Consider the following 14,713-nt stretch of genomic DNA (forward strand, 5'->3'; position numbering starts at 1 on the left):
ACTCAAGAGAATTCCACTATTAGACATTCATTTCACTCTAACCTAAGCTAGATACATGACTACGACGGACAGTAGCTCTGCTTCGAAAATACAGAGTCAGTCCCTCCTCACCAGATCATCAGCTCGGTGACCGATTCAAACACCGACGCCAAGACCTCCCAAGGTGAGGAAGAAAACTGACGTGCTCGAGCTAACAGTCACGGGACCCCCGCACTTCAACCAAAACGGCAAGTTTGTTCCTGCGTTGGATGGGTGTTTGCATCGATGTCGTGATCGTAGTCCAATCAGAAGGCTGATGATCCAACCCCCGATGGCGGAGAGGGTAGTGTACTCAGTGCCTTTTTTTCCCGTTGTCTGCTCTTTTTGGGAGATAATTGTGAAGAAGTTAGGAGGACTTTTACTTAAATCTCATTTGAGTGCCTCTCTTTTCCTCTGCATACTCTGTTTGTTCTTCTGCCAAGGTTGCATTGAGTGGGAGTCGCCGTATGCGGTGATATCTACATTTCTGCACATATAGTTCATCCCACTTTCTGCGCAGTGAAGAGCGCAGTGCACATTTACTACCAGATATGGCATCCATTTCATCTGCTGCGGAAGCAGGTTAGTCTCATTCCCCAGTGCATGCTATTGTCATGTTCCAACTGGAACATTCTCCCTGCGATCAGTCGCTAATTTTTCAAACAGCTGCACGAGTTGCCTACCTTGTCAGCGACACCATCCTCTCCGTTCAGCCATCTCTGCAGACAGATTCTTTGTTTTCAAAGCCCCTCAAGGCTCTGAAGGCGAGCAATGCTCGTAGCATCCTTCCTAGATCTGCACCTGAGGTGAGTGAACTCGCGACATACCCCATCACGAAGATTTCGCAGAATTTGGATTGACACTGTAGACAGGTGGTAGCGGTACGCTCTAATGAAGACCCTCTACTTTCTGCCTTCCATCCACTGCAGGCAGGCGACGCAGTTTCCGTCGTCACCGGCTCCTCTGTCCTGCTTTCATCCGTTCCTCGCCTCTACCGTTTAGCGAACTCCCCAATCGTCATTCATGTCGCCCTGGAGCCCTCCCCATTCCCAGATTTCTCCGTCATCAGCTCGATACGCCAGTGTGGCTTTACCTTCTTGCATTCCGAGACAATCCAGGAGGCACAGGATATTGCCATCACCGCTCATGCTCTAGCCCACAGATCCGGAAAGGGTGTTATTCATTTCTTTGACCCCGCCAACTCCGCGAATGAGGATGCCATTGAAGCAGAAAATGTGGACGTTATCAAATCTCTGCTCAACCTGGGCAGAAGCACTGAGTCTCAGTCTGGGGCACAGACATTATATGCCGACTCCGGTCGCGTAGCCACCGTGTCTGACGAGATTGCGGAGAGCTCCGCTGCCCAAGGTGGCATTGCTTCCACCCTTGCGCCGCCAGCCCAGACTCCTTCAAGCGTCAGTGTTGATAACTCATCCGTCGGATCGTCACGGAGAGATAGCAGCACGGACAGCCATGCCACCAGCTCTGCAGCCACAACCGTTGATGCTGCAACTTCGGTCCGTCCGGTCAGCGCTGCCGACATCTTCGAGTGGACCGCCCAGATCTGGAGGATTCTGTCCCAGAGCACTGGACGCACCTACCGCGCGATTGAATACACTGGTCCCTCGGATGCCAAGTCGGCCATTTTCATCTTTGGCTCCACCGGAGTATTCGTTGATGTTCTCGCAAAGGCGGAAGCCAACAGTGAGCTCGAGAACATCGGACTCATCACCGCTCGTCTTTACCGTCCTTGGGTCGGAGGCCAGATTGTGAATTCCATTCCCAGCTCTGTAGAGAAGATTGCCGTTCTCGAGCAGGTTCGCAAGACTACCAAGTGGGGTCCGTCATTCATGGATCTCTTGTCCAGCTTGACCCCCCCTGCTGGCAGACCAACCCCTCAAATTGTTGGGTACAGACTTGGATATGTCGAGCCGTCTACTGCAGTTCAGGCACTGCGCGGTATCGTTCAAAACTTGAACTCTTCCTCCCCTATTCAGAATCTCGAGATCGGCAGCGCCAAAGCCCCCGCCACTGAGCATTCCCTGGAACAGCCTCACGTTGAGAACGCCTACCTGAAGATCCTGAACCAACTATTTGCTGAGCGCCTTTACATTGCAAATCAGTTGGGCTCTCAGAACGCTGGCATTTCGTCCACTATCGCGGCGAGCCCTGAATATGGATTCGGTTCGCTGATCGCCAGAAAGGAGCGCCGTCAGCGCTTCGTCCGGGAAGTCGAAGAAGCTTCAAAGTCCACTGACTTCACCTCAGATTCCAGATCATCGTTGTCCAATTGGGCGCTGAATGTCAAGGACGCTTCAAAGGCGAACAAGCTGGCTTCAGAAGTGATTGAGACTCTGTCCAAGGACGAGTCTCAGCTAGCTAAGAAGCTCCTTGAGTCGAAGAAGCTCTTCTTTGAAGAGTCCCAATGGCTCATCGGTTCCGACGCGTGGGCTTATGATCTTGGCAACTCTGGTGTGCATCATGTTCTCGCCTCCGGAGAGAATGTCAACATGCTTATTATTGACTCCCAACCTTACTCGGAGCGTGCTGCTGCCGACCCAACTCGCAGGAAGAAGGACATCGGATTGTACGCCATGAACTTTGGCAATGCTTACGTCGCCTCTGTTGCCGTCTATGGCTCCTACACCCAGGTTCTCCAGGCAATGGCCGAGGCCGAGCAATTCAAGGGTCCTTCCGTCGTTGTCGCCTATCTACCCTACAACCAGGAAAATGACTCTGCTCTCACCGTTCTTCAAGAAACGAAAAAGGCCATTGACCTTGGATACTGGCCTTTGTACCGCTGGAACCCTGAGAATGAAACGAAAGGCGAACCCAAATTCGCTCTCGACTCCGATCGTCTCAGACGGGAGCTCGAGGAGTTCCTTCGCAGAGACAACCAACTCACTCAGCTCATGAACCGGAAACCCAAGTTCTCTGCTGTTCTCTCTGAATCATACGGCACTGAAGTCCGCGCCCTGCAGAAGCGTAAGGCCAAGGATTCGTATGAGCAGCTGCTTGAGGGTCTTTTTGGAGCGCCTTTGACAATCCTCTTTGCTTCTGATGGCGGTAACGCTCAAACTCTCGCCAAGCGCCTCGGAAATCGAGGTCGAGCTAGAGGATTGAAGACCATGGTCATAGCCATGGATGACTACCCGGCTGAGGATCTCGCGACAGAGGAGAATGTGGTTTTCATTACCAGTACTGCTGGCCAGGGTGAATTCCCTCAGAACGGTCGCAGCCTCTGGGAAGTCATAAAGAACTCTGGTGATTTGGATCTCTCTACTATCAAGTACTCTGTCTTTGGTCTTGGTGACAGCCACTACTGGCCCCGCAAGGAGGATAAGATCTATTACAACAAGCCTGCCAAGGATCTCGACGCTCGTATCGCTTTCCTTGGTGGCCGCAAGCTCACGGATATTGGTCTCGGTGACGATCAGGACCCAGATGCTTACCAAACCGGCTACTCTGAGTGGGAGCCTCGCCTTTGGCAAGCTCTAGGCGTCGACAAGGTAGAAGGTCTTCCAGAGGAGCCCGCGCCCCTGACCAATGAGGACATCAAGATCCAGTCCAACTACCTGCGCGGTACCATTGCTGAGGGCTTGTTGGATGAGACCACAGGTGCCATTTCCGCTAGTGACCAACAGTTGACCAAGTTCCACGGCACCTACATGCAGGATGATCGTGATGTTCGCGATGAGCGGAAGGCTCAGGGTCTTGAGCCAGCCTACAGTTTCATGATCCGTTGTCGGCTTCCTGGTGGTGTTGCTACTCCCTTGCAATGGATTCAGATGGACGAGATCAGCAGCGCATACGGAAACGAGACTATGAAGCTCACCACAAGACAAACCTTCCAGTTCCACGGTGTCATCAAGCGTAACCTTCGTTCCGCCATGCGTGCTATCAACAAGGCGCTCATGACAACTATTGCTGCTTGCGGTGATGTCAACCGTAACGTCATGTGCAGTTCTCTGCCCGAGCTTTCCTACTTTCACCGCGAAACCCATGCAGTTGCTAAGAAGATTAGCGACCACCTGCTTCCTGCCACTACCGCCTATCATGAGATTTGGCTGAAGGATGATGACGACAACAAGGTCCAAGTGGCAGGAGATGCGGTTCAGGACCACGAGCCTCTGTACGGTCCCACGTACCTTCCTCGAAAGTTTAAGATCACCATCGCCATTCCTCCTCACAACGATACTGATGTCTATGCGCATGATATTGGTCTGATCGCCATCAAGGGCGCTGACGGACACCTTGAGGGCTTCAATGTCCTCGCTGGTGGTGGTATGGGTACAACTCACAACAACAAGAAGACTTACCCTCAGACCGGTCGTATGTTTGGTTACGTGCCAGCTGATCAGGCTCACATTGTCTGTGAGAAGATTATGCTCGTCCAGCGGGACTTTGGTGACCGCAAGAACCGTAAGCACGCTCGTCTCAAGTATACCATTGACGACATGGGAGTTGAGACCTTCAAGGGCAAGGTGGAGGCCCTCCTTCCCGATGGTTTGCGATTTGCTGAACCCCGCCCGTTCAAGTTTACTTCCAACGTCGACACCTTTGGCTGGCAGAAGGATGAGAAGGGCTTGAACCACTTCACCTTTTTCATCGAGAACGGTCGTGTTGAGGACACAGCTGAGTTCACCATGCGTTCGGGCCTACGGGAATTGGCCAAGCTCGACAAGGGCGAGTTCCGCCTGACTGGTAACCAGCATCTGATCCTCTCCAACATCAAAGACGAGGACTTGCCTGCTGTCAAGGAGATAATGGCCAAGCACAAGCTCGACAACACTTCCTTCAGCGGTCTGCGTCTGTCTTCCTCTGCTTGTGTCGCGTTCCCGACATGTGGTCTGGCGATGGCCGAGTCTGAGCGCTACCTTCCTGTGCTGATCTCTAAGCTGGAGTCGACCCTTGAAGAGGTTGGCTTGGCACGCGACAGCATTGTCATGCGTATGACCGGTTGCCCGAACGGTTGTGCCAGGCCCTGGCTCGCCGAGGTTGCCTTTGTCGGTAAGGCCTACGGTGCTTACAACATGTACCTTGGCGGTGGTTACCACGGACAGCGTCTTAACAAGCTGTACCGCCAGTCTATCAAGGAGGATGAGATCCTCGAGATCATGAAGGGTCTGCTCAAGCGGTACGCACTTGAGCGCAACACTGATGGTGAGACTCCGGAGCGATTCGGAGACTGGTGTATCCGGGCTGGCATCATTAACAAGACCACGGATGGCACCAATTTCCACGAAGGGGTATGTTGGCCTATCAATCACTCTTCTTAAGGCTTTTGAGCAGTTACTAACCTCGTTTAAAGGTTGCTGAGGAGGATGAAGAGTGAAGGATGATAAAAAGTTACGATTAATTTCCTTGTTGGATAGCAGGACGCGTGCCCTTGCGATTTCACCTTGATGCTAAATGTCCCGCTCCGAGATATGCTCGTCATGCCTGCAGATAAACCTGTCATTGTCTTTTTGCACTGCATTTTAGATCAAATACATCCTTCATTGCGTCCTTTGACGTGAACAATAAATGAGTCACGATTCCCTTTCATGACTGGCCATCAAAGCTTGTGTCTTTTGTCTCCATTGGATACAGTGGGGGTGCAAAAGTATTTGGGGGGGATATCGTGTATGAATGCGCTTGTATCCCCAGCCAATATCATGCAGCTCACAGATCCGAGCACGAATAGTAGGTGTAAGCTCCTTAGATCACGCCATCTAGATGTGCTTTACAACAAAATCAAATTGAGCATGCACGCGTTGAGTGGGCAGAATAGAAAAGGAGAGCGAGCGGTGATTCTTGGGGTAAAAAGGTGCCTCAAAAGTATTTAGGCCCCCAACCATACGGAGTAAGGTGCCCTTAATCGATCATGGAAGCCTACGCTTTATACAGTAGGCGGTGTACAGCCAAAAAATTAATTTCTGCCGCTTGTCCCGCAGTCGCTCTGGGAGCTTCTCCAAATGTAGAAAGCTGAAGATCAGGAATTTTGGCTATCGAGGGGAAGCTGCTCTGTCATTCTATTATTATATAGCTGCTCAAGTCCTGTGTATATCATTCATTCATTCCTGCAGTGATTAGGACACCCAGTCGTCGATCCTTTTGAAAATTCGAGCCGCCAAATTTCACCCCTCATGGACGACTCGGATCCTGTCATCGCATCCTACGATGTGTACCTAACAGACTCCGAGATTTCCAGATTCGTTCTCCAGTACCTAGATCGATCCGCCGAACATCCCTACGACGAGAGACACGAGCAGAAACCGACCGCTTTCCGATTGAAGCCGAACACAGGTCTCGTGGAGGTTGATGTGCCGATCCAGACACGAGTGAACTACGATGTCAGCAAGGGACTGCGATATGGCGATGCCATGAGGAGGTCTCGTAGCGCCCGGGATGGAGGCTCCTACGGTTTAGCTGGCGGGTTCAGCTCTGGGGCTGCTGCAGGTGGTGGGAAGGTGAAGATGGAGGGGAACGTGGATGTGGAAATGGCCGGGATGGATAGTAAGGAAGGGTCTGATATTATGCGGGTGCAAACACTTGGAGGGCGGATTAAGGGTCCTGAGGATGGGGACCCGGTGTATATGCTTGCGGCGTTCCGTGGACGTGGGTGACCCCCTTTGCTTGATTACAACGAAGAGGAATTGCTAACGTGGAATTTGCAGAGAATTTGCACCTGTCTCCTGTTTCTGCTGTCGTGCAGTTACACCCTCAGCTTCATCATATCGATGCTTTGGATGAGATACCTGCGAAGGGAAGGGTCAAGGCCCGGAAAGAGGGCGAAGAGGAGCAGACTGAGGCTCGCGCGATCGATGTGAAGATCAAAGCTGCCGAAGATGCGGAAGCGGCCATGGTTGCGGGCAACCTGGAACTGCTTAAGAAAATGCAGGATGAGAAATGGACGATGTATGAATGGGTGGATGCAGAGGTTCGTCCTTCGACTGTTGCGTATCGCGAGACGCCGGTTGTGCTAACTTGCTTTCAAACAGACCGAGGAAGCATGGCAGACATACGAGAGCTACATGATCCAGCAGGATCTGGAGAATGTTCCGCAGCTTGAGGCGGCCATTGATAGTGAAGACTACCTGGACCGGATGAGCGCACCTCGTATCGACCCAGCTCGACCGGAGATGACGGGCTGGGCGATGAAGCAAAATCGGAAGAGGCAAAAGGAACAAGCTAGCATCAATGCGCAAGGGTGAGCCTCGATATTGTACTTGACGGGATGAATCAATGTACGATTACCACAATGTATAGAAATACTCCATCTGTAAACCTGGCCATTATGGATCATACAGCGGCTACCACTATTCTCGTCCTGACTCTGATTGGGAAACTCGACCATTCATCCAGTGGTATTCGATCTCAATAATGCTAAACACCTAGTACCTACCTGCGCTACTAACTGCCAATCGTATAGACACTCCTCAATCACTTCCTTTCTAATGGTCTTTCGCTGAGGATAACTACATAAAAGAACAAATAATACCCGATTGCTCCCTTCGCAACGTCGAAGGATCCGACATTATTCAGAAGAGGCCAAAGAAACCCCAGGAAACAATAGACATTGTGGCTACCTCTGTAAATTTTAATTGAAGATACTTGCTTGAAGGGGCTCTATAGTATCTTGCCACCTGAACCCGCCCCAATCAGGAGGCTCTAAAAAATCACCGAAGTAGCAGCTCACGTGCCTTATCGCCCATCACTCCAACTGATTAGGAATAGTCCGTATTTTTCTTCTCTCCGGGCTCCCGTGTTCCTGGAGGCCGACAGTTTGTTCTGCTTCTCGCAGATTTTCATCCTCCTTCCCTCAACCCATAATTCAATTCCTCTTCCTGTCGTTCTTCCATTCTATCTGTGAAGAGCTGCAGGACGGCTTGTCAGTTCGGACTGTCCCATTCCGCCTGGCAGAGTCGCTTTTCTCCTATCTGGTCTGATTTTTTCGTTTCTCAGGCCTTCCTCCCCGTTTCCAATGAATCCGCGCTTTACTTGCCATTAATCATATACTCTATTTCCTTTCCCTTCTGTCTTTTTGATTTTACTGCCTTATAATTCGTTTATTGTCTGTCTCTTTGATTAGCGGTGTTCGTGCATCATGTTGTCCCGAGTCGCTCGACAAAAAACTGCCATCAGCCTATTGCGGCAGTCGAACGGACGCCGTCTACAGCCCTCGGTGGCAGGGCTACGATTTCATGGTAATGCCAGCAAACCATCATTGCTGGCAAGTGCATCTGTGACCACTCCACAGGAACAAACTCATCGACCTTCGTTTCAATCCAACCGGACTCTTGCCACTGCTGCCGACCAGTCTGCTGTCGATCAAGGATCCTATGCATCATTCGACGACTCGCACTATGCACCAGAGAATTTCTATGACCCATCACAGCAGTGGTCTAAACTGTTCCCTTCACTGCCTGCTAAAGAACTCGATCCTTCGTCCCTGATCATCGTGGGCGAGTCATTACAAACCAAACCCAAAGTATCACGGAAGGTGAGAGGGATCGGCGGCGATGAGGATGAAATGCTGGCCAATTTAGATGTCTCTCTTAAGGTTGGACGCTTTGATCGGGCTGCCACGCTCATTAATCGATTGGGACAACATTACCCCGTCGGTTCATCGGAGTACCTAGCTATTCACAATCGCTATCTGGAAAAGATGGTATCTCACATGATTGTTACAAGGCAGCATAATATGGTGCTGCCGATGCAGAGGTGGTTTGAACTTGATATGCCAAACGGGGGCGTAAAAGCGGATGCAACAACATATGCGATCATGATACGGATGGCACTTCGCATGCTTCATGGCTCGAAGCGAGACAGAGCTGTGCGAAGATATTGGCAATTCGCCAAGAAGGATAATATCGAGGAGGAAGTACTGGCAGTCCCTGTTCTCTCGGAATTGGAGCTCGGAGAACTCTCAGAGGTTCGTTCTTTACATCTAATTACGATGCTTCCCTTCAGTTTTAGTTACTGATTCTTCGGCTTACTATAGATCTGCTCATCTGACCTTCAACGCGTTGCCATCGGCAGTATTGGATCTGAACCCGCACCCGCTGTCGCCGTCAGCTCGCAGACGGATAACTTGGCGGAAGTTAGGCCTGTTGAGCAAAAGGGTCTCGGGCTTTCCTCACTCAAACAATCTCTCTCCCTCTTTTTAAGCGAGTCTAGTCCCTCGGTGCCCGCTGACCCCGAACAGAAGCTGGCCTTTGATGAACTCAAACAGCGTCAACTGGAAGCTGACTCGATACGGTCTGCGATGAATCGTTGGCGTCAGGAGTTTGATAACAGACAGAAATTGGGCCTCGACGCCACCGCTGGTGGGAAGAAATTAGGAGCCATTATGACGGAGTGGCACTCTAGCCTCGTTGCTAGGATTAAGGAGGAACTTGAGCTTGTTGCTGAAGCGGAGGCGAATCCCATTCGCACTCTCGAGCAGAAAGAGCGCTGCGAATATGGTGTGTACTTGCGATGTCTGGATACAGACACTTTGGCTGCGCTTACCATTCTGGCTGTCATGTCTACTTTCAGCCGCGGTGGGATGGAAAAGGGTTTGAAAGTCTCTGCAGTTGTTTCAACTATTGGTAAAGATCTCCAGGACGAATTGATAGCGGAGGCTGCCCTCAAAAATGAAGCCGGCACAGACTCTCGGCGACTCAAGGCACTGAAGGAACTCCTAGCGGGGCGCAAGAAGAAGGGCGGTCGTGCCAAATGGCATGCGCTCGTTCAAAAGATGCAGAAAGAGGATGCGACGATCATGTGGTCGCCACGGGTGACTGCAAAGATCGGCGCGGTATTGATGAGCCTGCTATTCGAGGTCGGCAAGGCACCGGTGACCATGGAAGATCCCGAAACGAAAAAGAAAACGGTCACGATGCAACCTGCCTTCCAGCACGCTTATCAGATCACCTGGGGAAGGCGTACGGGCTACCTCCACCTTCATCCAGCAATCGTCCAGATTGTCGCCAAAGAACCGACTGCCGATCTTCTCGGTCGGCATTTACCCATGGTCTGCAAACCCCGACCCTGGAAGGGCATGAAAGATGGGGGTTTCTTGTTGTATCAATCTGATATTGTGCGAACGACACCTGGTGAAAGTCTCCAGCCGACGTACATCAAGACTGCCTTGGAGAACAACGGCCTTGAGGACATTCGCCGGGGCTTGGACAATCTTGGCAGCACAGGGTGGACCATCAATCGCGAGGTCCTCAATGTTATGCTCGAAGCATGGAATTCTGGAGAGGCTGTCGCAAACCTTGCTCCTCTAGAACCAGACCTACCACTTCCGCCAAAACCAGCTCCTGAAGCGGGGTATCACGCTGAAAAGGAATGGGATACTCTGGTACGCGAAATTGAAAACAGGAGATCTGGGCTCCACTCGATGCGATGTTTCCAAAATTTCCAAATGGAACTTGCTCGTGCGTACAGGAATGTCACCTTTTACCTTCCGCATAACATGGACTTCCGCGGTCGTGCTTACCCACTTCCTCCGTATCTTAATCAGATGGGTGCAGACAACTCCAGAGGTCTTCTGCTGTTTAGCGAGGCGAAGCCATTGGGAGCCAGTGGTTTGAGATGGTTGAAAATTCAGATCGCGAATCTTTCGGGTTTTGACAAGGCTAGCATGTCTGAGCGTGAACAATTCACCATGGATCACTTGGACGATGTGCTTGACTCGGCGGACAAGGGTCTACACGGCAGACGCTGGTGGCTCAAGGCGGAAGATCCCTGGCAATGTTTAGCTGCCTGTTGTGAATTAAGAAACGCCCTTCGCCATCCGGATCCGACCCAGTACCCGTCCCGCTTGCCTATCCACCAGGATGGTTCGTGCAATGGGCTGCAGCATTACGCGGCACTTGGAGGTGATAGCGTCGGTGCACAGCAAGTCAATCTCGAACCATCCGATCGCCCGTCCGACGTCTACACCGGTGTTGCCGAGTTCGTTAAAAAAGAAGTTGCGCGGGAGGCAGCCCAGGGCCACCCAATCGCTAAGATCCTCGACGGAAGGATTACAAGAAAGATTGTAAAGCAGACCGTCATGACCAATGTGTACGGTGTCACGTTCATGGGAGCGATGAGACAGGTCCGCAAGCAGCTTATCGACCATTACCCCGACCTGTCCTACGAGGATAAAAAGAATGGATCGTTGTACATTGCCCGGAAAATCTTCGAAGCTCTGGGTACGATGTTCAACGGGGCGCATGAAATTCAGCATTGGCTTGGAGACTGTGCAAGTCGTATCACAACCTCACTGTCCCCCGAACAGATTGAGCAAATCGCGAAGGAGGCTTTGACGCCTTCTTCAGGTAGATCTGCAGCAAAGCTCAAGGATCCATCTGAGAAGTTTAGGTCTACAGTTATCTGGACCACGCCTCTTGGACTGCCGGTGGTCCAGCCGTACCGCGTGCGAAAGGCTCGGCGTATCACCACAACTCTTCAGGATCTGAGTATCGTCGATACTAATTCGGAAGACGTCGTTTCGAAGCGCAAACAGTTACAGGCTTTCCCGCCGAATTTCATCCACTCTCTTGATGCCACTCACATGATCATGTCTGCAAACGCCTGCAACCAAGCCGGCTTGACCTTCTCTGCAGTCCATGATTCGTTCTGGACGCACGCGTGTGACGTCGATACCATGAACCAGATCCTTCGGGAAGCCTTTGTTCGTATGCACTCGGACGATATTATCAGGAGACTCGCTTCTGAGTTTCAGGTTCGGTATGGGCAGAACCTGTTCCTTGCGAAGGTTGACGCGGGTACGAAGATTGGACGTGCAATTCGTGACTTCCGAAAAGGCGGGAAGAAGAAGTCGGGAAAGGTTCAGGAGCTTTTGGACGAGTACAAGAGACAGCAGCTTTTGAGGTCGGACGATCCAGAGTTGCAAGCGCAGGGTCGTGCCATGGTCACAGCTGGTAGCGTCTTCGAACAGCTTGGTGGAACTGATAAAGATCTGGCAATTGCGAGCTCACTCGGTGAATCAGCGGTGGGGCATATACCAGAGGATTTGGCTGCAGCGGAGCGGAAGACGCCGGGACTAGGGATTGATACGTCGGATCCTGCGATCGAGAGCTTGTTTTCGGACTTTCAGGACCTGGAACCGAGGGGCGGTGAGGCTGACAAAGCCACTGGGGCCGAGCTGGAGGATGAAATGGTGGCAGAAGACGGTGCAGGGAAGAAGAAGAAAAAGGTTCGGCAGCATGTGTGGCTTTGGCTACCCCTGCGGTTCCGGGACGTTCCCGCCAAGGGTGCCTGGGATCTAACACGGATCCGAGACAGCCAGTATTTCTTTTCATAGACGTCTGTGTTGGTGGCTTGCCAGAAGTTTTACGCATTGGGCTGGCGTTTGGGTGGTGTTCGATTTCATGAAACTAAAAGCAAGACAAGCAAAAAGAGCAATTGGGAGGGCAGATCTTTTTACGCTTATTGACGGCGTTTGCTCATTCTGTTCCCCTGCGTATGCTGAGAGTTGACTATCATTTGATTGTGATATCCCGATGTACATTTATTTGTGGCGTGCACCCCTCCCCCTTTCATTTTATTCACTGTATATTATCTGATGGATGCCCGCATCATGATGGGGGGGAAAATGTACAGTATGACCTGGAAAGCTATTGCTTGTATATATTATCAATATGCATTTTGGTATCGTGAGACTCTCTTCCCTCTTCTGAAAACATACGAAAGACCGAAGGTGACAATGGGATATACCGTCACAATCTGGAACTGGGTGGGAAGAGATGTCGTGTCCCGGACTTGGCAGGACTGGGGTTCATTTAGGCAGAATACGAACGCCACCAGTTGAGAATTTGAGTTTCGGCCTGGGGTATCGGTCGACCCAGGGCAGAAGAGCAAAAAGTCCATGACTCGACAGTGGTCAGGTTATGCAGGAAGTTGCACACTTCCCCGTATCGCCAGAATTAGCGAAGGAGACACCAGCGCTGAGTACGCCTGAGGTAACGGTGCGGCAAGCTCTGGCATTGAGAACGTCAAGAACTAACCAGCTTCATCGCAAGGACACCGAGTATGCAGTATAAACTATGGTAGTCTGATTTTGTCTGATTTGATCCGAAATGATCCCCCCGTATCCTGCTATCCTGCACGGAAGATTTTGGCCAGATTAAGGACTATGCAGTGGCGACGTGCAGTCTGGCATTTGTTCAAGTAGTGCGTCTGGGGGTATGCATCCAGTCGATGGATACCGTCTAGGGTCTGGGCTCGGTCTAATGGGAGGGACCCAGAGCCGACAAGCACCGGCAACAAAACGAAAATGAAAATGAATATGGAATTGGTCTAAACGCGACTGTGGCCACTACGAAAGGTCTCAACTCCTCCTCTGAATAAGGACAGATCGTCTTGTTTGCTTTGGTTGTCCGTTTGATTCGTGCGCGACGACAGGGGGAGAGACTAGGTATCTCTGGATGTCTCCTGACCCGGGGTGCTTACACCCTACAGCAGAAACTCCACGGGGTAATGCATGCAATCTGCAACGGGGAGAAGAGGATTGGCTGGAACGGATTTCAGGCACCTGGAGAATTTGTAAGGACCTACCTACCTATAACGAGCGAGGTACAGAGGTTAGAGATGGTCGATGCGTCGTTCTGACATCGTTGCGCTTCGCAACTGTTTTTGGTTGAAATCCGGGGCTAAGTTTTGGTGTCACAGTGTCTAGGTACTGTCTAGTCTACGTACTTATGCGCGGTGCTGTGATCATCGTCGATTAAGTTTCTCCTTCTTCTAAGCGAAGTCTAGAGAAAGAGCTTGTGATTTTACGAATATGAGGTCTCGTATCGTATTCACCAGCGATCAGTCGGTGTAGAATTAACCGTAGGTATGATTCGAACAGGATCATATCCTTCCTAAGGGTGAGATATTTTTCCTTTAGCAGCTTCTACTCATCGGTCAGTAAATAATCATGTCTTTCTCTAAATAATCTCTGGATACTGGTACTGGTACTGGTACTGGCGCTGGTACTGTGGTGATTATTCTGACGGTCCGGAGGCCCGTCCGAAGAGAACATGACCATGGATGGACAAGACAAGACTGAACAGGCCGATGACTACAGATCCGTCTCCGAACTAGGCTACGTAGTAGTATATCACTACTGTGTATGGAGCAAGTACCCTCACTCTCGGCTTCCCCGCCTTTTTGCCCTTCTGGCCAGGGTGGAATTTTTGTCCTGGAATTAATCCACTCCTCTTCGAGTCTAAACAACTTGTCTTTTCCACATGAAACTTTCCTCATCATCCTTCACTTCAGAATTCCCCTCGCTGACTGGCTAACATGTAAGCCCAAGACTGCACGCACGTACGTCTCTCCCCCCGCTGCCGACCAGCACGAGTTGTGGCCCGTTCCAGCTCTAGTTCTCCTCGCTAGACTCAACTCAGGCAAAGGCATTTATTATTTCCCTTGGTTGATGGTGGTTCCATACTTGATTCGTCTACATCCCCGGAACTTCCCAGCCTGGGGCTCTCATAGCCTAGTTGACGGTAATCTCTCTCTTCCCCCCCCCCCCATTCATTCATTCATTCTTTTTTTTTTCTTTATTTATTTTTATTATTATTATCTAATTTCAGCCTTTTATCCTTTCCCTTCGCTTTTCCTTTTCTTGCTCGGTTTGTTGCATCTTTGCTTTTTGTCCTCGTGGTTCTTAGTGCCTCTCTTTTTCCTCCAGGAAGCGCTATAGAGCTGATCCTTCCTTTGCCTC

At 51.0% G+C, this 14,713-nt stretch overlaps 3 protein-coding genes across 3 annotated transcripts; all 3 read left to right on the top strand.

Moving 5' to 3' along the window:
* Positions 1-265: 265 nt before the first annotated feature.
* AFUA_2G15590 (sulfite reductase (NADPH) subunit beta) lies at positions 266-5,830 on the top strand. Its single transcript, XM_750801.2, has 4 exons — positions 266-600; positions 685-824; positions 891-5,267; positions 5,330-5,830. Exons 1-4 carry the CDS (start codon positions 570-572, stop codon positions 5,351-5,353), a joined length of 4,572 nt encoding a protein of 1,523 aa, XP_755894.2. The 5' UTR covers positions 266-569; the 3' UTR covers positions 5,354-5,830.
* An 8-nt stretch (positions 5,831-5,838) lies between these two features.
* Positions 5,839-7,652, top strand: AFUA_2G15600 (uncharacterized protein). Its single transcript, XM_750802.2, has 3 exons — positions 5,839-6,618; positions 6,678-6,940; positions 7,002-7,652. Exons 1-3 carry the CDS (start codon positions 6,147-6,149, stop codon positions 7,212-7,214), a joined length of 948 nt encoding a protein of 315 aa, XP_755895.1. The 5' UTR covers positions 5,839-6,146; the 3' UTR covers positions 7,215-7,652.
* A 108-nt stretch (positions 7,653-7,760) lies between these two features.
* Positions 7,761-13,650, top strand: AFUA_2G15610 (DNA-directed RNA polymerase). The gene is made up of 3 exons (XM_750803.2): positions 7,761-8,935; positions 9,005-12,962; positions 13,023-13,650. The coding sequence occupies exons 1-2, from the start codon at positions 8,108-8,110 to the stop codon at positions 12,302-12,304; spliced, it is 4,128 nt and encodes a 1,375-aa protein (XP_755896.1). The 5' UTR covers positions 7,761-8,107; the 3' UTR covers positions 12,305-12,962; positions 13,023-13,650.
* Positions 13,651-14,713: the final 1,063 nt, after the last annotated feature.

The sequence above is a fragment of the Aspergillus fumigatus genome, chromosome 2 (assembly GCF_000002655.1).
Source record: "Aspergillus fumigatus Af293 chromosome 2, whole genome shotgun sequence".
NCBI lineage: Eukaryota > Fungi > Ascomycota > Eurotiomycetes > Eurotiales > Aspergillaceae > Aspergillus > Aspergillus fumigatus.

Coding starts and splice junctions, on each gene's coding strand:
- AFUA_2G15610 (XM_750803.2), top strand. CDS start 8,108: ATGTTGTCCCGAGTCGCTCGACAAAAAACTGCCATCAGCCTATTGCGG. Junction 8,936..9,004: donor AGCTCGGAGAACTCTCAGAG/GTTCGTTCTTTA, acceptor GGCTTACTATAG/ATCTGCTCATCTGACCTTCA.
- AFUA_2G15600 (XM_750802.2), top strand. CDS start 6,147: ATGGACGACTCGGATCCTGTCATCGCATCCTACGATGTGTACCTAACA. Junction 6,619..6,677: donor GCTTGCGGCGTTCCGTGGAC/GTGGGTGACCCC, acceptor TGGAATTTGCAG/AGAATTTGCACCTGTCTCCT. Junction 6,941..7,001: donor ATGAATGGGTGGATGCAGAG/GTTCGTCCTTCG, acceptor GCTTTCAAACAG/ACCGAGGAAGCATGGCAGAC.
- AFUA_2G15590 (XM_750801.2), top strand. CDS start 570: ATGGCATCCATTTCATCTGCTGCGGAAGCAG. Junction 825..890: donor TTCCTAGATCTGCACCTGAG/GTGAGTGAACTC, acceptor CACTGTAGACAG/GTGGTAGCGGTACGCTCTAA. Junction 5,268..5,329: donor GCACCAATTTCCACGAAGGG/GTATGTTGGCCT, acceptor CCTCGTTTAAAG/GTTGCTGAGGAGGATGAAGA.